General features: G+C 35.6%; 1 protein-coding gene across 1 annotated transcript in view; it reads left to right on the top strand.

Moving 5' to 3' along the window:
* VMP1 (vacuole membrane protein 1) overlaps positions 1–12,122 on the top strand; it is a 98,258-nt gene extending 86,136 nt beyond the window's left edge. Inside the window, exons 12-13 of the mRNA XM_072417305.1 lie at positions 5,465–5,567; positions 6,625–12,122. Coding sequence (XP_072273406.1) covers positions 5,465–5,567; positions 6,625–6,768 — 247 coding nt within the window. The 3' untranslated portion in view covers positions 6,769–12,122. The remainder of the gene's footprint in view (positions 1–5,464; positions 5,568–6,624) is intronic.
* Positions 12,123–25,447: the final 13,325 nt, after the last annotated feature.

Raw genomic sequence — 25,447 nt, 5'->3', positions numbered from 1 at the left:
TCACCTGACCATCCTCCTAAAGCAAACTTGTTGGAAAAATCCAAGTGGAAATACATGTTACCTGTACCTAACACCTCTGTGATGTAGATGTATCACCAGCTAAAACCTCTAAACAAACTGACAGCTCAGGATTGCTAATCTACCGTGTCCTTGCTACACTAAAGCTACTTACACGGCTGTGGTCCCCCCAAATCAGGGTGCTGCTTGCTTGTTGTCACCCCTTTCCTCTACAAAAAGCAGAATGGCCCTGTGTGTACAGCACTCGCTTGTTCATCTGTCACTGGAAAATTTCACTAAAAAAACAATTATCTGACTTCCGTATTGGGCCTAAGTGGTTACTTACACTAACTTCTGTGTCACTGTGTCTTGTAGTAACATAGGGGTCAGCAGGAAGAACTAAAAGGCACAATTGGGATCTTCTCCCCAATATGCTGATTTTTTTAACAGATTTCAGGGAACATTCATTTCTTCATTAGAGCAGAATTCAGCAAATCAGGCCATGGGAAAGGTGTGTATTTATCATCTTTACACAAAATATTTATTTCCATGTGGTCTTTTGTGACAGAGTCTATTATAAAAATATTTCCATTTGATAACTGTATACACTTGATAGAATTCAGGGTACATTTACACCTCTCTAGTTAATGAACATGTGCATTAGGGTATTGCTGTGCCAATAAATTTAAAAAGCATAGCAACACACTTCCATACAAGTGTCGTAGTGTACCACAATGCCTGTTAACACACTAGCACGAGTTGGGGTTCACTGCATCAGTAATAATGCTGCACGGACTGTGCAACAAAAGTTAACGCAACACACCAAAGCAAGCTAGAGTGAATTAGACCTAAATTAATTTATATCTTTCTCCATATATATGAAGACCAGGTTATTCTGCAAATGTAACAATGACAAGTTGGCACACAAATCTGCCAGGAGGGTTATCAATACTTTTCTTTTATCCACAAATTTTGTTTTTAGTCTCCTTGTAAATGGGTAGAAAATAATAAAGAAGCATGTGAAACAAAATTTTTATACAGATCACTATATTTACACATGAACTCCATACACTTATCAGTGCAATGTTTTGCAAATTGTGACAACATTTTACCATTAGTTATTTACATATTTTATTTTTTTACTATTTTTTTTTTTTACCCTGTAAGCACAAAAAGCCTATTTCACTGATAATGCAGAATTTTGTACAGAATTACCACCTATAGTTCAGCAGTTGTATGCATTTGAGTCTGAACTACCTGTCGGAGGCAGTGAGCTATGAAGTCTTTTAAAGGATAGTACAAACAATGAAGAATGAACTACAAATTTCCAAACTTTTTTCTTTCTAAACATCATTTATTTTCTTTATCTTTCAGTATAGCACCACTGAACTGCAAAGGCAAACATATGAAATTGTATATATGTATAGGATTTTTATTCCTATAAAACAAAATTACACGTATGTGTGTTTGCAGCTGTGGATTGTTAAACTTTAAAAGTAAATATCTGTGCATGACCCATCTGTTGCATTGTCATATTTACCTACTTTTTTGCTTTCTCAAACCTTTTATTCAATAGCCCAACAATATATTTACCCTGATGTGGTATATTGATTTTGTTATAAGCAAATATTTAAACCAGGTTGGTTTTAGGGTTATTTTTATTTATTAGTTGTAACAAAATATATATTCTTCAAAAAGATTCCCTTAGAAAACCATCAAGACATCTACACAATTTTACATGAATTGATCTGTGTATGAAATATTTTAATACATTTCAAGGATAAATATAGGTGATATTAAAGATAAATTAAGAACAGTATATTATTTGATCAAAGGTGAAATAGCTAAGATTTCTGAGTACATTGCTGAGTTTCTCCTTTGTAACTTTATCAAGTTAAAATGTAATTTGTCCTTTTGTTGTCCTATTGCCTCCAGTGACAATATAGTTGCCAAGGATTCAAATATTTTCATTACTTTATAGGTGTGGGGACATCTGCATATATATATATATATATATATATATATTACAATCTTTTTCCTAGATTTATTCTACAGTTCAGATTTTTAAAATGAGGAGGCAAAACATAACCTGCATGTATTCATAGAAAGTTTTAGTAGAAATAGCATGGCAGTGTAAATGGAGAATTCTGTATTACGTGATTGTCTGGTTATAATAATATTATAGTAAAAATAATCATACCTATTAATAAATATAATAATATTAAATATATACTATTATTAAACAGAAATTATATTTGTATATGTCAACATATTACACATTGATATACATTAAATAGAGGTTGCAGTTTAGCCCCATTTTATCAGCCAAATTTTAGAAGTGTTTGAGTTATTTTGGCTTTATTCTTTGTAAGACAAATCTTTCACCTTCAGCTAGCACATAGAACAATTTCACCAAAACACAAGCATCAAATCCATTTATCTATCTATCTATCTATCTATCTATCTATCTATCTATCTATCTATCTATCTATCATTTTTTGTTTTTACAAGTGGCAAATGGAAATTCAGAGCAAATTTTTATTATTTTCCAAAATGTGAAAATTTACTGTACATTTACTGTAGGTGACTTTAAAGATGTTTGTAGTACATTTAGTTTCAGAATTTTCCTCTGCATTGTCACCTGCTTTGTAATCGTAATGTTGAGTAATAACTGGGTAATTCTCTTAAGTGGTACACATTTTGAAATTGAGGGACAAATAAGAATTATAACAATTTTATTCAAAAAAATTGGATACATGTGTGAGTGTCTATATTGTGACTGTATTTACATAATAACTACACCCTATGCTGTTTTTTCATTCATTGCATTACAGAGAAAATGTTAGTCAAGATTATCTATAGACCCTATAATTCTCAAAAAATGTTCATAATGTGAGTGTTAATTTTAATACCATTAAATAAAGTTTCCATTTAAAGAATATGAAGTTTTAAAATAATAACTAGTCAGCTCTTGAAAAAATAGTTTTACTATACTAGTAACACAAAGAGAATTAGGGCTGCAAACCTAATGGTTTAGGGATATAGAACCTGATTGTTTGTAAAGGAGGCAACAAATGGTGTTAATGAAGTTGTGTAAAATATGTTTTATGTAGAAATATATATGTTTTAATGTGTAGCTATTCATTTTTTTTGCATTTGACTTTAAATGTATTCTTCAAGGATAGATTATAGATTATCTCCTAGCAAAGGTAGATTTTGTTTGAGGCAGTTTTTTCACATTTTTTTCTTCCTTCTTATTACATTAGAAAAAGTAAAGTTGTCTTGTTACAGATAAGCATCAAGGTCATGAATTGAAAGGGAACTTTTTACTAAAATCACTTAAACCTATAAAAGATTTACCTCAAAAGCCACGTGCTGGGTTTGCTAGAAGCTGCTTTAAACCTCAGCACAAATGTGTGAATTACACTTTCACTTATATATTCTTCATGTGTTTGAAAGCTAATATACTTGATGGTTTGTGTGACTCTTCTAAATTTTTTTGTGGAGTAAAATGTCAGTTAAATGACTGAGCAAAGTATAAAATGTTATGAATGAAACAGCAGGATAGTAATGAAAGAAAATAGTAAATGTTCTAGAAGTGAGAGTTTAGTGTCAAATAAAATAGAACAAAACATGTGCTAAATTAGGAGAGAAGGCTGTAAAGTGATTCTAATGTGTAAAAATATTTACCAGAGTGATCTCAAACTGATTATTTTTTTATTGTAGCATAAATTAAGGTCAAACCAACTATGTACTATGTTATAAAAACTACACAAAAACTAGAGCACAGTTTTTACCTTTGCAGCCGAATTGTAGGTTAGCCTTCCCAGGGTCTAACACAGTCATTGCGCGACATCAGCATGTTGCTCATACTGTTACTAAAAGGTTCTCAGACTGATTTTTTTCCTCAAGAAAAGCATCATTTCCAGCATTGCCTGATGATTCAACCATTTGCTGAAAGTGAACATTGTATTACTAATCTATATCAGTAAGAAAGCACAACCAATGTTGGTAGCCTTGATAATTGGCCATCAGTTGAATATCTACGGGCTTTGTTTTGGGTGGCTGTAGTTTCATACTGGAAAGAAAAATGGATTTGGAATTAAATCAGAAAGTATGTATTGTTCTAAATAGTGGCAAATTATTTATAGGAAAAATAACAGTTTAACATTGAATTGGTCAGCAGTTGGTACAGATTTATATATTTTTGTATATGTATATGCATAGCACATACATGTGTGTGTGTATATGTGTGTGTGTGTATATTATATATATATATATATATATATATATATATATATAAAATATATTTTATTTTATATATGTCTCAGGTTTATTGAACTCGAGCTGTTTTACTGAAGTTTTAAGGTCCTAAAGCTGGACTAAAGATTTTAAAAGCTTCTGGGTAATAAGCTGAATAAAATCTTTATTTCCAAATTACTGGTTTGGGAGTATTTTATTTAGTTTATTTCTATCACTTGTTTTTTCACCAAGTGAATGGGGGATCTGCTTTAAAATGTACAAGAATGCAGCACTGGCCCCCATTCCATCCACCTTGTCTGTGATGAAATATAATTATTTAGGAAACTTCTTTGTCCATTTTAGTTTCGATTTTGTTTTGTTTTTTCCTGATTTTACCTATTCTAGGTGTTTGTTCCAAGTGCTTACTACTATTTGTCTGGAGGCAACCTTTAAACCACTGTGTATTGTCTGTAAAGGACTGATGCTTGTAATTATATCAGGACAATCACTGTTTTATCTTCATATACAAGGTTATTAAATGACTTCAGAGGGTTCACTTAATGCATCAGTTATACTGCAGAATAAATGAGAATCATTACAAAGCACAATTACTTACTAATGTAACAAAATACTGTAATTGTGATGCAGATTGAAAATGCTTTAGTTCCTTTGTTTCTTGTTTTTAATCATTGACTTCTGACCAGCAGGGAGGTCCCATCAGAACTAGCTAATCCATTCTTTTGCAATAACATGACGCATACATAAGATTAATAACCCTTCCTGTACCAGAGGAAGGTGCTGTGTATGGTAAAATGTTGTGTTGTCTTCTCTCAGGCTGTAAAGGGTTAGGATACTGAGCCTTTTTTCCCTCTTCTTCTTTAAGAAAGGTACGCCTTTCTGAACACAAAGGGGCGAGTCCAGAAAAGGGTGGGCAGTTTCTGTTTCAAGTGAGGATGACACAAGCACCACTCATTTCCTTATTAATCGGTTCAAACCAGTTCTTACAGGAACCGCTGGTGATAAATGTGGGAGTTCCCAGAAGTCATTCATTTGGTTTTCTGCACTGCACCAGTGCACATAACCCAGCTAAGAGCCTCCCTCACTAGTCACTGCTGCCTGCACATCAGGACATTCAGATGTTCCATCCTCAGTAAGTCATTCTCTAACTTCTTTCCTTTTCCTTCTTTCTTTTTTTCTTTTTCACCCGCCTTGAAAATGGATCCAGGGCTGTTCCAAGTATTGGACCTTCTTTGCAAAAGCCGTTCCAAGAATACCTAGAGGCTCAAAGGAAGAAACTTCACCATAAAGTAGAAGAAGGAGCTCCACAGGTAAGAACACTGAACTTCTATATAGGGGGTACCAGACTATCTATGCAACATCACCAGTGTAATATTAGAAAATGTAGCTCAGTGTCACTTGATTACTTTAGTTTTACTGTTAAATTACCTACTGATTCTGAGACGTGTGTACATATATAAATATTTATTATTTTTTGAGAATATATTTGTATATAGAATACATCCATATTTGTAGCTAAATCGAAAATCATATATATTTATCTATATATATATATATATATATATATATATTTATATATATATATATATATATATATATATATATATTATGTGATTTTAGATTTAGCTACAAATTGGAACATACAACCCCACAGTAATATCTAATATCCCACCTAATCTAAATATTACAACAACCAACAAAAAAATACATGGATGAACCATTTTTTACTAACTTGCACTATTTAAACCATTCTCTTGTTTTTCACATCCATGTAATTGGCTTCTACCTCTCTGAGATCGGAATTCTCTATTAGTAAAGTACTTCTGCTACAGGCACAGTTGGCTGGTATTCCTAATTTATATGGGAAAGTATAATAGACAAATACCACTAGTGATCTGGAATTTATTGGTTGTTGGATAAGCAGATCCCTGATTAACGTGCCAATAGTTTACATCCCGAAGCAATGGGCAAGAATAATCTGTATAACCGGGTACCCAATGCTTGAAACTTCTATTTTATAGTTAAACACTGCCTCCTACAGGGCAAGCAGTGTTATGTGGGGTAATCATTATATATAAAATAAATATAAATTTATCAGTAGTTACTAAGTATTGATACTTTGTAAGATAATATGAAAAGAATTGAATGCAAAGACAATGTAATATGGAGTGCTTGTAATATGGAGTGCTTTTTGTACTTTGGCTCAGTTAGTCCCAGTTTATACTGACATTAGGTTTAGAAAGACAGTATGGATTAGGAAAAGGCAGCTAACATGATTCAGCATACAGACAGATAAGGTGGGGCGGATTTTGTCAACCCTTCTTATAACAACTTCACTATATTGTGTTGTGCCCTTTATTTCTACAGAGTGAAAACTGGTTATCATGGGCATTTGAGAAGCTGGTCATCATTATGGTGTTCTATTTTGTTCTTTCCATCATCAACTCCATGGCACAGAGCTACGCCAAGCGCGTTCAACAGAAAAAATTATCTGTTGAGAAGACAAAATAAGGGGGAAGAACGCTGGGAATAAATGGGCGGGTGACAAAAAAAAAAAAAAGACAAAATTCTACTAAGAACCTCATTTGACCTGATTAACCGTTAAAATGAAAAATTGGCAAATTTTGGACAATTTAAACAATAATGTTTTTTTTTTCAAAATCATATTAAATTATTTTTTTCTAATAATTTTTTCACTCTATAAAAATGGTAATATGTGGATAAGAAATGTCTCTGTGGCAAAAAAAGGTAATGTATGTCCTTTTCTTAACATCTTGCATTTCTTTTTTTTCATGGTGAGTTAGTTTTTCTTTCATTGTAGTTCATATCTTGGCACTCAGGGTACTGTTTCACAGTCTTTTTCTTTCTCCTGTGTTTTTCTCGCCAAGAAAAATGAAGGTATTTCTTTTCCTCCATGTAGCTGAATTGTAAAGGGTTAATTACATTAGGGAATCTTTACTGCTTGTGTCTGCAGGAAAGCACATGGTGAATTTTGAATTTCTTGACTAATATCTGTAGGAGTGTGAAAAATCACAATGTTACGGTACCCCTAGGTCTGTGGCACCTAGACTTTTGTGGAATTACATTGTTTCATGCAGTGCTGAAACCTGTAGTTCTGCAACAGCTAAATTGCCATAGTTAACCTATTGTAGCTTATTTCATCAAAAGCAGGACAGGGTGTTACAGTGCATAATCCCTTGGACTGATTTAGTTGGTGTGAAGATAAGTCAAGTTGTGACTTTCTGTGTTTACTTTGACTGGACGAACCAATTGGATATTCTGCTCATACTTTTGTTATTTGAGTGGTGGGAGACATTAACACATTGCTGTGCAGTGTGCTCCCATGTCTCTGTTAGAATAAAGACCTGTGGAGTTCTTGACTAATCTGTTTTGTACATGGACCATTTTACACAAGTTTGCCCAACTTTTGATAGGTGCACTGCTATTCTACAATTCCAGATATCCGGTTTACTTGTTTTAATAATAATTTGTCTATAACATTATGGGAGGGGTAAAGAACTCCATTATCCAATGCAGACTTTTAGTTTGCTTGGGAGGTTAAACCACTATAAACCAAATGGTTCTGATAGTCCTGGCGAAGGTCAAGCAATGCTGTCTGCCCGGCAATAACTTCTTGCAGATAAGGATTGTATGGTATTCAGTGTCCTTAACCATTGTCTCAGATGCCTATTAAAACCAGTAAACACAGTTGGTAACCGTCCAGTTCTTTAAAAACTGACTTGCTGTTTTTTTTTTTTATTCTGTACTTATAGAATGGAAAGTTGAAATTGAACTTTATAAAGCCACCTTTGATCATTCCAGAACTTCTCGTGTCTGTTTTTTACAATCCCTAAGTTTTATTTTCATCCTTCCTTTGTGATATGTGCTTAGTTTTATATTTCTCTTGCATTGATTCTTTTGTCTACTCCACCCCCGTAGCTGTTGGACCAAAGTCGATTGCGTGCGTGTTAATCCTCCCTGTAGAAAAACCTTTTGTCTGTGATTTCCCAATCATTCTTGCCTTCCAGAAGCAGGAAGAAGGAAGTGTGTATTTAGCTCTGGCGCTTCGTTCACTGCTGACTTAATATTACAGCTGGCTTCCTAGAAAACGTCTTCATGGTTCCACTTGTTTTCCTGCCAAGCCTGAGTCATTGGCAGCCGTGTTAACTCTTCAGAACACTGCTTTTGCTTTCATTCAATTTTCTGGGATTTAGCATTGATTAATAGAGCTACTGGGAAGTCTATCAGTGTTTGGATTCTTTTCTCAGTGCAAGGCTTTATTCCAGATTTTCCTGCTGGCTTAAAAAAAAACCAAGATGGAATATAATTATTTAGGGATGTTACTTCTTAAAGGCAAAGATGAAAGAAATCCTGGTGCTCACCAAGAAACTATTAGTAATGCCTAATCTGCTAAAGATGTGAATACTGGACCTAAATTTTAATGGATTGAAGGGTCCTGAATATGAGTGTTAGTTTCCAATCATTGTTAAGCACGCATTCAAAAGTCTAATCATGCCGTGTCCGAATCTGAGGGAGTCCCAGAGAGGTTGTAGGGTTGTGGAGTCCTTATGGACTGAGGTTGCAGCCAACACCCCATGGGAAGCAGCCACCGAAATTAAACATTTAGCAATATACTTACTTGTGTACACTCAGCATCAGCTGTCCTTAGGCCCTCATTTATTTTTTTAGAATTTTCTTTAAATGTTCAGTACACAATAGCAGCCATCTGCATGTGTTGCATATTTTTTTTTACATTTTGATGTGAGGAAGGCATTGTTACAGACAGTTGTCCTGTTTTAAGGTTTTGGCTTTAAAATGACTTGCACTTGGCCATATACATTTATAGATACATAATGTATAAGATCCAGCTGCTGTCATTGGGGTGGGGACACTTTGTAGCTGAGTTCTTAGAACTGACTCATCCAGTAGTAATACATCAGACTTTATCAAAGCACTTTATCTCTTAGCCCTAAAGCTGTATTGGCTTTTGTACAAGGAGGGAAAGAAGTATTTTATTTTCTTTTAATGTCAAAGTGACATTTGTAATCCTCTAAATCATTTCTTTATGGCGATTAGATCTGCTACATCATACATATACTTCATGTGTCTTTTCATTACACTTGTGTTGTCTTTACTTAACCAATAACGTCACTTGCACAGCCAGTGGAAAATTGCAAGTAATGACCAATAGCTGCTTGCCGCACTTCCCCTGTACCTGTTGGCTGATGTCTGAGGCTGAGAAGGATCCTCTGTCCCCTCTTGTGTGTTTTGTCAATCTTCAGATCCTTCTGTTCTCAGCACAAACATTCCAAGTGAATGAGTCAACAACTAATGACGCATGTTGGACCGTTTTGCAATCAAGTTTCTGCTTAAAAAGTGCATAGGCATTATCAGAAACAAACAGCAGAAAAGTACACTGTGAAGTTCAATGTTAAATCTATAAATTTCATTGTAATAACTTGATAATAATTTATGTTTTCTCTGTTCAGATCTATATTTGGGTGGGTTGGTTAGTTAACAAGTTTTGTTTAAAGCTAAAAGTCAGTTTTTGATTTGATTTACTGCATAAAGTTATATATGATTTAACTGTTTCCATACAGAGAAGATTTACTGATACGTATATATCACACGGTTCTCTCAACAGCTGCACTTTGCTCATGTTCCTTTTTGCAGAACAATGTAGTCACAGCTCCACCTGTCCTTCCGAATTCATTCATAAAAATGGGGTAACAGGAAGGGGCAGGGTTATGAGTCATATAAATCTCATGAATCAGCATGAGGACAGAATAGCAGCCGCAGGCAGGGCATGTACCAGTTAGGGCAATCAAGGTACGTAAGAGCATGGTATATGATTTTCTAGATTAAATCCCAACTAATATCCGGTGCTTGGTAAAAGTTTGTTATGTATTACACCTTCAATAGATTGTTTAATGTTAACCCTCGATCCGATTTTCAGCATTGCATGCTCAAAGCAAGTCACAACCATTGTCTTCAGAATCATTGTGTGCCAGAGCCTATTGTGTGTACATTACACCTTCATCTACCGTCGTGACATCTCCATGGCTCTACCATCCTGTCGGATAGCTTATCAGACTGATGTTGACTGTTGGATCTCATGGCAACAACAGTCGGTAGGCTGTCTGACATTTTGGTGTCGTTCACCTGACCAACCTTGTCTTAATCATAACTGTTTTTGTTATATGTATGTAACAATGAAATGCAATTCCACATTAGCCTTTGACATTTTTTTTTCTTTACATTCTCTTTTTTTGTGGATAGGATTATAATCTAACACAGTAAGATAAAGAGAAAAAAAATAGTCAATAATATGATATTTAAATAAATAATTGATTACAAATATTGCCTAATTGTTTAGATCCAGGGACTGCAAAATCTACATGGAAACAAATGAGTTTTTTAGGCTGGAAATCCTGTGATTGCATTTCATTTTCATACAAGTGCCTTTGTTACTATGTATATTTTTTATGTGCTGCTAGATTTTTAGCACATGTGGTTTTCATCTATAATATGGCACAACATATTGCATTTGATGCCACCTTAAGAAGTCCCCAATATTCTTTAGAGGTTGTATACTTATTCAAAGAAATGAAAAAACACATTTCCAGTTTTACTGTAATGTAATTGTAGTCTTGTGAGAAGCATTTATATGAATAGTCTGAGTATATAATATTCTGCTTATAGATAACACGGGCATGTGGAATTCATTGCATTGCATTCTAACCTGACAACCTTATAAATGGCATATTGCTTTTTATTTCTTGATAATACAAACATTTGGGTTGTCTAATATCTGTAAAGTTTGAAGTTTCTCCATCATTAAAGTATTAACTTATTTTACATACTTCTGGTTTAAATGGTTATAAAGTGATATCTGAATCTTTTATTAAATGTATACTAACCCAAATATGTGTGGAATATTAAATCCTACACCTACCACAAACTTCTTATTATTTTTGCACTTAAAAACACGTAAATAGGTGATCTGATCTGCTGCTCTTTATCCTGTATATATAAGCTATTTATCTTAAGTGTTTACACTAAAAATAAAATGTAAAAATAAAAAATAAAGGGGCATAGTCTTCAACGTACCCTGCCAGTGGAGGTAATTTCAGATAAAGTGGCCACAAATCTTTAGAGGTTAGTCAGATGTGCAGGCGTAATCCAGGTTGGGAAACATCTTGTTTTGGTGGTGTCAGGCATAGTAATCCATTTTTGGATCCCTGAACATGCATTTGTATGGCTGTATGGTACAGTGAATCAGCCTAGCCCAAAAAACGCCAGCACTAGCTTCTCTTAGTTTTTTTTTTTTCTCTTTAGTAGTTTGTGTCTTAATCCTCTCCTACAAGGCCATAGGAAAGCTGTTCCTGTTACAGCTGGATGGCCTATTTCTACATATTTTCTACAAAAACCATTATCGGCTGGTGGCATTATTGTTTTACTTTTTAGGTAGGTGTTTTAGTTGGACCATAGTTTAAAAATTCTGCTGTAAATATCTTTCCTCTGGAGGTCCCTTCTTGCCAGCGATCACCCAAGAGAAAAAGATAGGCTTTGGGTGAAGATGTCTTTTGTTTTTATTAAAAATAATAGTTAAACCAATAGTTCTCTTTAGGTGAATAGACAATTGGCTTTTTCGGTTCTCATATAGTTTATATCTCATTTCCTTGCACACAATTCTTGTAACTAATTATAATGTATTTTACTAAAATGTAAATATCTAACTTGTGAATTATCTACACATTCTTTATGGATAATCTGAATTTTACCTGTTCATTGGGGGAATGACTAAACCATTGTTTTTCCTTTGTTTGCTTTTTTTTTTAACAATAAACAAAATATTCTAAATATATTTTTTTCTGAGTGATTTTTTTTTATTATTGTTGTAAAGGTATTTGTGATCATGATTAATGATTATTGTGGATTTCTCTGGTTAAAAATTATGGGGTGGGGCTAAAGGTGTAAAGTGATGCAGATTCATCATCATGGGGATTACCTTACACAGACATGCTGCAAATAACCCTACCTGTTATTTTAAAGGGCACGTCAAAACCCTAAATGCAATAAATATTACTATATATGTTTCATTATTTTTTTTGGTTAAGAGACCCTGAAACTTTTTATTATTGTTACAGACAGATCTATTACAAGTTCATACTTATTAAATTGTCAAAATGTGGCTTGAGCCATTTGCAAGTAAGACTAGCCTCCATGTTTCTATTGATGGCCCAGCCTCCTAACCACATCATTGCAGTTTTTGACATCTTCTGGACAGCCAGGATCTTGCAGCGTAACCCTTGGTAATTTCAATTAATTGGCCTTCTCCTTACCATGTATGCGCCAGTGTAAGCTCAGCAAGATACTATTTAAAGCTAAATGTAAGCCTCCTAAATATTACAAGCAGTGTACAGTGTTTAGAGGCCACACAAATTTTCCCTGCAGCACGAAAATTATTCTGATCTAACATGTAAAGGTAAAATAGACCACAAAACGACTGCATTCCTAATGAAAAATAGAAATAGGAAAGTAGCCACAGTTTTCTTGTTCTACCTACCAAAATTAACAATATGTATAGCCTTAAAGTAGTTAGTAAACTGTAGCATTTGTTGAAAGAGGCCAACAATGACAACTCCTATAGTTCTTTTATCCCTGGGCCACTTTAAAACCCAACTATAGCAAAACTTTTTGTATAACCAACATAACAACAATTCCTAAAATTAAATATTTTCCAATGTTTCCAAGATTTAATTGTAACCATATGAATTCCATCAGAAAAGTAATACTGTCTATGATACTTTTTTGTGTGTTATTTGCACAATGTCTCAACTCTTTCTATGTCTCCCCACCCTCACAATTCTATAGCTCACTTTTCTCTACTCCTTATCTGACTTTTACTTTGTCACTTTTATTACCTTGTGTTTGTGTGTGTTTTTGATCTACTGATTGTGTTTCAGTACTTCATGGGCCAATCCATGAAGTATACTCCAGAAGCTTTTTTAGAAATATTTTATTGCAAAAAAAAAAAAATATCCCAGACTTTACTACTCAAATGGTCCCTGAAATCACTGTCATATGATCACATGTTTCTAGAAGTTTCTGCATTGTCATCTAGGCTTTCAATGAAGGCTACAAGAGTTGGTTTCAACAAACACAGGCATGGTTCATCGATGTCACCTGTTGAAACCGGAAAATGTCAAATGGTGTAATATTACTAAAGCTATTCATCAACAAGGTGAAATATTCTACAATGGGTCCTCTCTCATCATCTCTGTTATTAAGCAAATGTTTCCTACGTCCTAGAAACTTGTAAGATGGTGAAGCAGCTCTGCACCCACCATTGTTTATTGCTGAAGAGGCAGGAAGAGAAACATAACTTGTGACCAGGTGATTGGAAATATGACTTAGGGAGGCTCTTTGTCTATTTTTCTTTATTTCTTTTGTAACTTACCTTTAGGTAGTGATAGAGATGTCCTCTTTAAGACAGCTGTGCCACAACAAGTGAAATGTGACTGATCATGATCATGTCATATTTATCATTATTTTGGTGGAAACAACTTACAGGTTCAATAACCACGGTATGGTAGAAAAAAATCTATGTATAATTGATATGTACAGTTCAGTGCTTTATATGCTTAGGTTTCAATGTACACCTAACCTATTTAGAGAGCCACAATGCAAAGCTATTTATAACTGCTCCTATTATCCACTATTATTAATGGTCCCCTGCTTTGAAGTCGGGTTACGTTTGAATTTCAAGGTGTGGTAGGGTGGCACAGGTTAATATTTGATTTGGGTGTTCAGTTTCTGAATATCAAATAGAAAATTCCAAATATAAAAGTAACTGTATGTAAATAAGCTATACAGTACCTTATACAGCAGAAAATATTGTGATTTCTGTTGCCTGTACTTGGCATTAAAAAAAAAAAAAAAAATCACCTTCCTCTGGATGCAGTGTTGTACAGACTGGGCCCCAGTGGGAGAATGAGTGCTTTTGGTCGGTTCCACTGCCTTTTTCTGCCTAAAAAAGTTATTTTGGAAGTACCAAAGAGTTTATTGAAGGAACATGAAGTTTGTGGCTGACCCATTGGGCATCCACTGGGCCCTAGGGTCATATCTAGATTGACTTATTTTGTTGCAACTCTGCTTGGTTTGCTTTGAAAAATATCTGCTTTTTAAATATAAGGGAAGGGGCATCATGAAGGATGTCCAGAAAGCAGAAACCATAGACCCAAAAACATTATCTCCAGTGCAACATAAATTTGTCAGTTATATTATATGTATGTATATAATATATGGTATATTTTACTCAATGCCACATTCAAAATGTTTTTTCTTCTAAAATATTGTCATAGGTATAAAAAGGTATGTGTGGTAAGTAGGGTTTTCTTTTCTACAAACAGAAGTACCTACTTATGTTTGAATTATCTTCATTGGTTTTGTTAAGCTATCTGTTAAACCATATTTTATTTGCTGTTCCGTTCACACCAGTAAAAATAAGCAAAACAGTATATTTTCAGAAATGTCTTCTTGTTTTCTAAAAAAGTCTACAACCCCGTGGCTGCAGGACCTCCTATAGAAATCTATGCTTACCTGTAATTCATAAAGCAAGAAAATAAGGTAAGGATACTAATGCATTGCAGAATATATACACAGAAAACAGTCAGAAAATGTTGTATTAACCTGAGAACGTTCTCATAATCCAAGTGACTTGTTCTGTAGAAACAAAATCCATCTTGCTGCCTCTTCCAATATATATAAAACTGTCTGTATTTAAGAATCCTTTAAAAATAGCTTCACACGATTGCACACCAATTAAAATATACTTGAGAAGTGCGAATAGCCAGTTGAAATGGCTTTTATTTCTATTCTGTGCCAAAAAACTTTCATCTTGAGGAGTTTGAGAAAATGAATGAAGACATTCCAGCCAATCCCAGTCCTGATATAAAGTAGAATCTTACAAAGGCACTCATCCAAATGGGTAAAAGAGATGTAATTTATGTTTTATTGTAGCATGATGAGCACATCAACATGTTTTTATAGCTGCAAGTACTTTTACTGTAACATTGCTGTGTTTCTGCCAAAAAAACATGTTCAGTACAAATCTGTTAAATTTATGGGGTTTATATAAGGTACTGCTGCTATATTGTTTTACAATCTGTTTTCCTGAAATAGAAGTAAGGTCATTTTTATGTTAAGATTAATAGAGCCATTTCAGCCTAGTGCTTCAAGCATGTCTGTCAATTCTGTATTGCATTATATCAATGTCTGAAAAGACAGCTTAAAGAAGAACTCCATACAAACGGCTAAACACGCAACAGGAAGCAGTTTTTTTCTATTTTACAGCTCTGCTTCACAGCACACTTAGGTGAATGGCATCACTTGCAGTTATTATTATTATTATTAAACCGGATTTATATAGCGCTAACATTATTTAGTGCTTTACGTTAAAGAAGGTTAAGGAATATACCTTTGCCTTGTCTCTTCTCCAACTTCGCTGGACAGTAAAAGAGCAGCATCACACTGATTGGGTCTTCTGATTGCTCTGGCCTCCTTTAATTACATTTTTTTGCCAAACTATTTGCATGAACAACACTTAATTAGCTCTGTTTTACCTAGTCCTTTCCCAGTGCAGCTGTATAGGGGGTTGCAAAAAGCTGTTACTGTCAATATGTAATTTATTCCAGTTCCAAAAATACATTCATTGATTTACTTAAGAAGAACTGCATTTGTCTTTTATACCTGCTAGAGTCTTGCTTTAAAATCCTATTTCCTGTGTGTTTCCGATGCTAGCCTTATATATATCAGTTAGCATAAAGATTGCATATTTTAGTCAGATTTTGTGGAATTTCTCCTCTTTAACATGGCATTAGAGACTTTTAAATAAACAGGAGTCTGGCATTGCAGACTGTGGTTGTATTACAATTATTCTACCAAATTCTAATACCGCAAATGTGTCACTACTTCCAAGTAATCCTCCACTAAATTTATAAAATTATACTCATATCTTCCAAACACAATACGACAGTTAGTTGTTCCCAAACTCATTTCATTAAATGTATTTCTAAAACAATGGTGTATTTAAAAGATAGCCTTCATAATCTACATGATGTTTATATAAAGTTGTGTATACCCATGGAGTCCTATACTTCAGTTTTAGATGCAATGGGTCTGATTTATTATTTAATATGATTTATTAAAGTTCTCCAAGACTGGAGAAGATAGATTATTATGGGAGAACCTGGGTGATCCAGCAAACTCTAAATGAGTTCTTTTACTGCAACAATAAAATATATTACATTAAATCCTAAAGAGATGCATTGTATCTAAAATTGAAGCATTCCATGATTATAAGCTTTGTGACATGAATATAAACAATACAATCATGTGGATCCTGAAATGGATGGCTACTTTTGCCTTAGAGAAACTGACACTGACTTCCTTGCAGTCACCTCCTTTGTACCAACGTGGCACGGAGAGTAGTGGTATTACAGTTATCTCTATACCAATTAATATACATAATAAAGATGGTGTTCCTGAACCAGAAAACCCAAAGAAACTGAAATCTTGTATTTTAGAGAACATCCATAAATGTTGGAAATACTAAACCTTACACGTTTAAGCTGTAACCCTGATTTCTAGACATCATTTTATCACATGGTTTTCATCTAATTTTACTTTGCTGCCTAAACAGTTTCCCCACTTCTGATTGTTATGCTAATCGCTCACCATTGGTCCTGGAAACAAGACGGTATATTCTGTTTATGGTTCGCATTGTGCCAGGACATTTGGTTCCTTGTAACATATCCCAAGAATAATTACTAAGTGACATGATTCCTTTGGAATTTTTTTTAATGTAATCCACACAAAATGAAACAGCTAAAGGAAAAAAGTTAAAATTACAAAAAAAATAAGTATGTCATATTAAAGAGGAACTGAACTCAAAAGTGGCCAAACAAAAAAAAAATACACTTACCTTCAATCCCGCAGTGCAGTTGATCGGCTTGGAGGTCTCTTCCATCGGGTCCTGCGTCGTGCTGATATCCACCTTCAGGCTGGCGCTCCAAGCGCCGCCATCTTCTTTTCTTCCGGGTTCTTCTTACTAAGTCTCACCCTACCCAGGCTTGAGATCGGGTGACGTAGTTGGGGGAAAAGCTTGCGGATTTCACCTAACATGCGTGAGATCGGCTTTTTTTTCCCCTTTTGACGAAAGGTGCTCAGGCATGCGCAGAAGTAGCACCAAAGAACCTCCCGGGATAAAAAAGGATAAAAAAAGGGTAAAAAAACAAACAGAATTTTTACTTAACATAAAAGGGTTGTCTACCCTTTTATGTAAAGTGAATATTCAGAGTTTAGGTACGCTTCAAGCTACGCTTTGTGTCTGTGGACTCCCAGGTCATGTGAACAGGACCTTGTTCAATGTGGTTGGGAGATATAGTATTACATTGTTGATGTAATTTTAGATGGAATAGGGAAGGGTTAGAACCATATTGTGTTTCTATGTATATGACTAGGGTCAGGCCATTTCTTCCTCAGATAAATTATGCACACATACCCGACTATCCACCTGAACTTAAGGAAACCAGGACTCATCGGTCTACTTTCTTCCATTTCCCCACGATTCAGTCCATATTCTTACCTTCCTTATATTGGTTGTTTTTGCAGTGGACTGGGGTCAGCAAGGGCACTATGAAGCAAGTTGTGATGACAACTATGTTTCATGTACAATATAGTTTTTCATAAATTTGTGACTCAAAACTGTTTTATCAGGTAAACATTCTGGCATTGTAACACATGTCATAAATTAATAGAACATGTTTTGTACAGAAGTAGAGGGAAATTGTGGACATTGTCAATGATAAAGAAAATTTTAATGAATCTCCTGGTAATTTGCATTTCTGAAATAAACACATTTGCCTGTAGTTTTAACAGTAGGCCTGCAGACCTTGGTAAGCTGTCACGTTGGGCTGAATGGCAGGAGACATGGTCCCAACAAGAAAGCTGTCAGTTAAAACAATGAAACGCATAATAAAACTCCTTTAATAAGGTACTTCAACATGGAGTCTGGCAAAGCATGTTAGTTGTTCCCAGTAAGCTGTATCTAAAAGTTGAAGCAAGGACAAAAAATGGGAAAGCTTAAAAAGTGGAAACATAGAGGTAGACCAGGGACGGGGTCAAAGCATCAGGATAGAAGAAATGCAAAACAAATGGGCAGAAACAGGAGTTGGTGGTAGTGGATTTTTTTGGATTGATTCCATAATCTTTTATAATTGTTGAGTGATTTCATTATTTTCCCACTACAAAACATGTGTCATTAATTATAAACAATGTCATTGAATTTTTTGGAGATGTGTTTTACAAAGCCAGAATGTTTAGCTGGTAAATAAAATAATGTTGTGTCATATCTGTGACTGTTTTGTCCATCTTACAGCTGCATGAACATCCTCCAAGAATATCCATCATTTTTGCTAGGGGTTGTACTGTACAAAAAAATCTTTACATGGTCAGAGATTAAGCACGGCTGCATGTTATAAATTGTTGGAGGCTTCAGAAGAACATGGCCCTGTCATAGATCCCTTTATGATGGACCCTTTATTGAAATATAGTTATTGCTCCGGATGCACAAAATTTGAAGTATGCATTTTATAGAGGGAAAAAAAGGAAAGAGAAAAGGGATTGACAACATAAAAAAGTAGGAGAAGAAGGACCTATGATGTCATCAACAAAGAGCCACCTGGAATTTGGGAATGTGAACTTGGGGGCGGTAGAGGAGTTTCTGGGAAAAGGGGGGTGGTTTTGCCAACACTGCTTTAAGTTTCCCAGCCTAAAATGAAAAGCAACTTCTTCATGTTGGTGTATTAAGAAAAAAATAAACATCAGAAGCCACAAAAGTTTCCACTGACCATAATAGCAATGGGATGCTTAAAAAGAAGTCATCCTAAAAATAATGAGGTTGCCTTTGGTTATTATCCACAATATGCTGGTTGTTTGGCTGTCCAGCCTACCCTCTTACTTTATACTTTACTTTGGTTTTATTTGATTCATACTTGTTCTAGGCTGGTATCTTGGGTGGTACTGAGGCTAGGGACAGCCAGTCAAATGGTACATTCCACAATGTACATACTGGGAAGATTGTTTATATCACACAGCTCCAGTATATATTTTGTTGTACGCTTCCCTTATCTGATAATAGAGTGCAGGGTTAGTGGGGTCCTGTAATTCCTATGTAGTTCAGGAGGTGACAGATGGGACTATTTCCCAAAGAATCTCCGTCTGTGTACTTTATGAGAGTGACCACTTAAATCTGCAATTACCTACTTTATAACTAGAACAGTTTTCAATCTTACAGGAAAAAAGTAATTAAAGCATTCCAATGTGCTGCCTTTATATTCATCTTTTAAATAACAAATCAATCATTTCCAGGAGAGGGTCACAGACTTAGAATTCCTACATTTTTGACACGTTAGAAGATCGTACACCGAACTCATGACATTTAGTAATCCGCAATGTCCTACTGATGGTTTCCAATGATCATTATTGCGGTTGTTTGTCCAAGTTTTAGACTGAGAGAAGATATCCTAAAGTACCCACATGGATCTCATGGTATGTTTAGTGAATACTTAAAGGTTCTCTAGCAGAAAAGGAATATTCATGGCAATTTCAATTGTCCGGTCGCTTAAAGCGGAACTTTTGTTAAAATAAAAAAAATCACATACCTTCCGCAGAGCCCCTGATCCCTCCATAACTGGCCACAATTCGGTCCCGTACCGTCCTGGATTCTAGCTTTGTCCCCAGCAGAGGAAAATCTGTGTAACTGTGTAAGTGTGAGATCAGGTGATAGAAAAAAAGGGCCAATCTCACTTTTTTTTTCATTGCAAGGAATAGACCCAGAAGCCTCCTGAGATACATGACGTAGATATTCCAAGAGGCTCTGCACTCCCAATAAGTAGGAAAAATAATTGAAAAATGGAAAGACAGGAGGGGAGGGGCCTCCCTCTTTTTTTTTTTTAATAAAAAGTTATTGTTGGGGGGGGGGGGGGGGGGGGAACACACTTTTACTTTATGTAAAAGTAAAAATTCAGTTGTTGGGTCTGGTGAGATTTTTGGGACATAAGATGAAAAGCTATCAAGATTTCCACAAAATTACTCAACAATTTAGTCAACCACTGATCATAAACTGCCACCTTGATGATGATTCCTTGTGATCTAATGTGATTACAGTTGACCCACACCATGGCCCTTACCAATTCACAATGTCATTACACTATACAACACACTAATGACAACTATCATTTATTATTGGAGAGGACCCAATGGCCTGCCTCCTTGGTCTAGTCCCCCACTCCATAGAACTGTCTGTACAGTGAGCGTATGTTCTAACCAGGACCACCGCCATGTTTTAGGCCCCATACTATGTAAACTTCTGGGTCCAGTTCTACCACGTTACAGTAACAGTTACAGTATTGCAAAACTTAAGCTCTTGTGATTGGGGCCTGGTACACAAGTCCCCTAATGACAGCCTTGGTACTAGGCTTTACAGTGACAGAAAGAGTAATAAAATGCCAACACTGTGTAGTCCTGCAGAAAGCAAAGGCTGCATATATAATGAAAACTAAAAAAAAATAATATATACGTTATTCTTAAAAGATACCATTTTTTAAACATGAATACATTGATAGAATTTTCCTAGGCTGATTTGTTTTTAAATGTGTTTGCATATCTTCATAGAATACAGTCTCCTTCTAAAGCAGAACTCTACTTACCAGGCTGGTTCTTTATTGCAGAAGAGACAAACAATCATCGGCTTACTCTTTTTTTGTCAAACATACATTTAGTTCTGCTTTACTTTTCATATGAACCTTACACTGGTTAAAAATAGTCACAATGGTGTTAAAATGTGATGGATAAGTGCAAAAACCTTCAATCTTGTTAACTGATATCTTCCTGTATTCTAAGCCCATGCTACACTTTAATCAGCACTGTCCCAGCTATCTACAATAAAGAACCCCTGCACTCCATGCGTATAAGGGGGGGGGGGGGGACAGGTAGTCCAGTCTTAGGGTGACAACATTACTCCCTCGTAGATCATCAGGTGAAAATAAAAATATCTAAAGCCACCACCACATCTAAGGACAGTCCACTATGAGAACCTGAAACAATGTAACTGACAACTTTCTGTGTTCTCTGCTTTTGTTATTAGCTGCAGGATCATTGGCGATTTTTCACATTTGACAGATATAAAAAGTCACAGTGATATCATTATATTTTCTGTGCCTAGATTTACAATAGACATTTACTTTATTGCTGGCATTGTGCCTGTGGGAGCTTTCATCACGTGTCTGACACAAGCAAAGTGCATTGTCTATGGCACCTCCAGTGTGTAAATCCTGTTTCTCTGTAAGGGCTGGGTCGTGTTATATGTTACTTCAGTTCATGGCTCTGCTTTATAGGTATAAGGTTGTCTGTAAACACAATCTATTGACACAAGCATGCTAACCAGTTTGTACAGGGATCCGCCAACATTGTTCATCAATTGATGGAGGAAGTCAATCATTAATTGGTGGATTGATGAAAAACTGAGCACTTTATTGGTTCCCTATGGAGGAGAACACAGTGGGTTGTTGTTTGCTCAGAACAGTGATGTGTGTACACTGCTCATTTGTTCAACTGTAACGGTAAATGATCTGTTTATTCTGTAATAATGTTTATTTTGAGATATGTGTGAGGCTGTACTATGAACTGTTGATTTTTTGATCATCCAAATTGTGTAGAATTTGGATATGCTTCCAGCATTGGCTTTATAACCCCAGCTGCAGCAAAACAACACATTATAAAATGATAAGAACACCACCATCTTGAGGCCTTCCAGTAATAGAAAATGAGGCTCGAACATCTTTATTACATTGCATCAGCTCTACATACATACATATTGGAGCTGGTGAAGGCATGACACGTGCTCTGACTTTACACTGATACTGAATGGATGGAAGTAGAGATGGGGGACTTTCTGAGGAAAGGCAAAGGAAATGATCTAAGTAATTTCCTTCATGTAAGAAAAAGGGGAATTCCTTGTACGTGACCTCAGATTAGATTTACAGCCCACATTTATGTCAGACTCAATTACAATCAATGGCAGCCAGTCCTCTGCCTTGTACGGCATTAACCTCATGTTAAAGGAATGACTCTGTGTTTGTGTAAACAATTCTACATTACTGGGATATTCAAGAGTTAATCCACAAAAGTAATGGATGTGATGTGTATATCCTCCAATTATCAATAATGTTTTATTAGGCTCAGCTGCTATATTAGTGATTAATGTGGAATTTGTATTGTAGCTGGCACAAAGAGAATTACTATAAGACCCAGGCTGGCCAAACTCAGAGAGAAAGAAGAATTTTTTTCTAGATGGAAAAAAATAATAATCAACAGTTACATAGCCATTTCAGAAACTAAAACTGGTAATATAAGTTAGTGATGCTGGAACAGATTCAAATAATAGAAATATAATCGGCCTAGTTTATTAAAGCTCCTGGTGAAGAACCTGGGTGATCCAGCATACCTTGAAAAGATTTCCTAAAAATCATTTGACTTGGTTGGCAAATGTTTTCAATCCAGGTTCACCCATGAAAGTCTATCTTTTCCAGCCTTGGAGAGCTTTGATACATCAGGCTCAATGTATGTGGTTTCTCTTCCTATAAAGCTGAACTTGGCACTTGGTTAAGCAAAGGTTTTGCATTTGTGTCCATCATATTCTGAGATTTCGATAACTCTACCATACAGCATAACCCTGTCTGACAATGCAATGATTTGTCTTTACTGATGTTCAAATACACATACAGGTCTTGTCCCTCCCTCTGCCTGTGACTGGACAGTCAAAGAGAAGCAGCAGAAGGATGAGCTCATCTCTCTGTGCATTATACCACAACTGATTGGCTCTGTTTTATCCTTCTCACTCCCATTGTCTGAGCTCTGCTGTACAGAGACTGCAAGAAGCTGATGTTATAAATCCTGGTATTTACAGGTCTTGTGAAGAACATAACTATTACTAATACCACCATAGCAGATGACAAAAATACCAATAATTAGAGAACTTAAATATTAGAAATCACCCCCTTCTCATTTTCACTGTACTTTCTAGCAGTGTACATAATCCTGGATAACCTGCACTACCAATCAGAAGTATAGTAGTGGGTAATGCCTAGAATTGTATTGGTAAGTAAATGCTTTTGTACCATATTTGTGTTTTAATGCGAGATTTTCAGATTAGAGGAAGGACTGTTTTTCACTGTAAGAACTGTTTATATTTTGGCTACAATGTAATTTCAGTTTTCAGTGCCTAAAATTAGATTGCTGACAGGAAGCAGTTTAATCCACTTACTGTATAGCAATAGCAAGCAGGAAGCAGAACCTGCAGATGTAATAAACATGCATGTACATACGTGTACAAACTATACAGAGAAACTTTCCAAAATGTCAATACATTTGTGGTGCAAGCTAGAGAACTAAACCACATAATGATTGCTTTTCTCTCTCTCTGGAAAAGTTTTTGAATTAGAGTGCACATGCACAGTGGCCATTACTAAGGGGCTCCAATGAGATTTTCTTCTGTATCTATTATCTTAGTGCACTTTACCTTTGTCATCCCTTGTAATGGTAAAGCTACATACACACTTCCAATTATTATCGTTGGAAAACGAACGACGAACGTTCATGCACGATATATACGAACGATCGTATAGCACCGATCCTGCACATAGAGTTAACGATACGATCGTTCGTAGATATTGTACACACAATAGATACGATCGTTTGAGTGATAGAGGAACTATGTGCACGACAGGAAAGTGAACGGACGTTCGTTCATCACACATGCTCTGAACATGGACGATCAACGAACGACCGTACACACGAACGATGTTCAACGATCGTCATCCAATCCGATCCGTCGGTCCAAATGAAGACAAATTTTTTGCAGTAAATAAATCATTTTGGGACCAATTAACTGAAATTGGATAATTTCCCACGGTACACCCGAAGATCTCTCAAGGCACACTAGTGTGCCGCGGAACAGCGGTTGAAAAACACTGCAATAGACAATACTTCAAACTGTGTGTGTGTAACAAATTGTGATTGTTTTTTTTGGACTGTTACACCCTCTAAGCAATAATTATTGGCTGATATTGATGACCCCCAGGAGTTTCAGTCTTCTGCTTCTACTCCTAAATTGATGGAGAGCCTTTTGCCTCTTATAAACGTGGTTTGCACCACTGTAAAAAATAGAAGGCCAGCCTGTTACTTCTATCATTTATGTTTCCAATAAAGGGTCTAATAAAACACCTTAAGGCTTTCCCCTTTACACCAGAGTTTCTATTTTTTTCTCTATAAAGAGTGGCACTGAAAGCTGACATCAGAGTCCAAAAATTTGAGATGATCTGTCATTGCCTCCCCCCAGCACAGACAGTGCTTACTTTCCTCTGTCCATTAACAGACTATACTGCATTAGCAGTTTCTACACTTTGGCACCTTTTTATTACGAGCTTGTTGCCTTGGCCTTTGCCCGTTCCTCTGGACCGCAGAGGCACACCAAGGTGCTGTGGCTCCGATAGTAGGATATTTAGGTGAACGCCTGTTGAGGGAACAAATATTGAGGGTTCTGTCAGGCAATATATGTCTAGCATACCAGATGTTACAGAGGTTTGGATGGATCCTTCATTTTTAGAAATTGTTGTTGGAACAGTCATCCCCTTGATTATATTTTGTTTTGAACATGCAAGATTTTTGCTTCATTGGGACTTTAAAGGCATATACTATTCATTAAATCAGTACAACTGTAATCACAAAACCATAATTTATTGACCAAGTTTTTAAACATTTCATAAAAACATAAATATGGTCCAATGACTGGTCTGTGATTTTACAGATAGGCCTATGAAAGTTCAAAATGTTTCTTGGAACATAGTCCGCTTCGTCAGGAACTCATCAGGATCTGTCTCTACAATCACTTCCCCACTAGGATGCAGAGACCAGAGGACCTACCCCTTCCTGGGATGTTAAAACAGCAGACGGCCTACAAATAAGGGAAGGAGAGATACAAGCAGACTAATGGTGAGCAGTAGAAGCAAACCATCCTGAAGCAGGACCTATGCGGCATGCTAATAATACCTATGAACCCAAAGCA

Source organism: Pyxicephalus adspersus, chromosome 1 (genome assembly GCF_032062135.1).
Source record: "Pyxicephalus adspersus chromosome 1, UCB_Pads_2.0, whole genome shotgun sequence".
Taxonomy (NCBI): domain Eukaryota; kingdom Metazoa; phylum Chordata; class Amphibia; order Anura; family Pyxicephalidae; genus Pyxicephalus; species Pyxicephalus adspersus.
The sequence above is the reverse complement of the archived record's forward strand: the minus strand, read 5'-3'. Positions and strand labels throughout refer to the sequence as shown.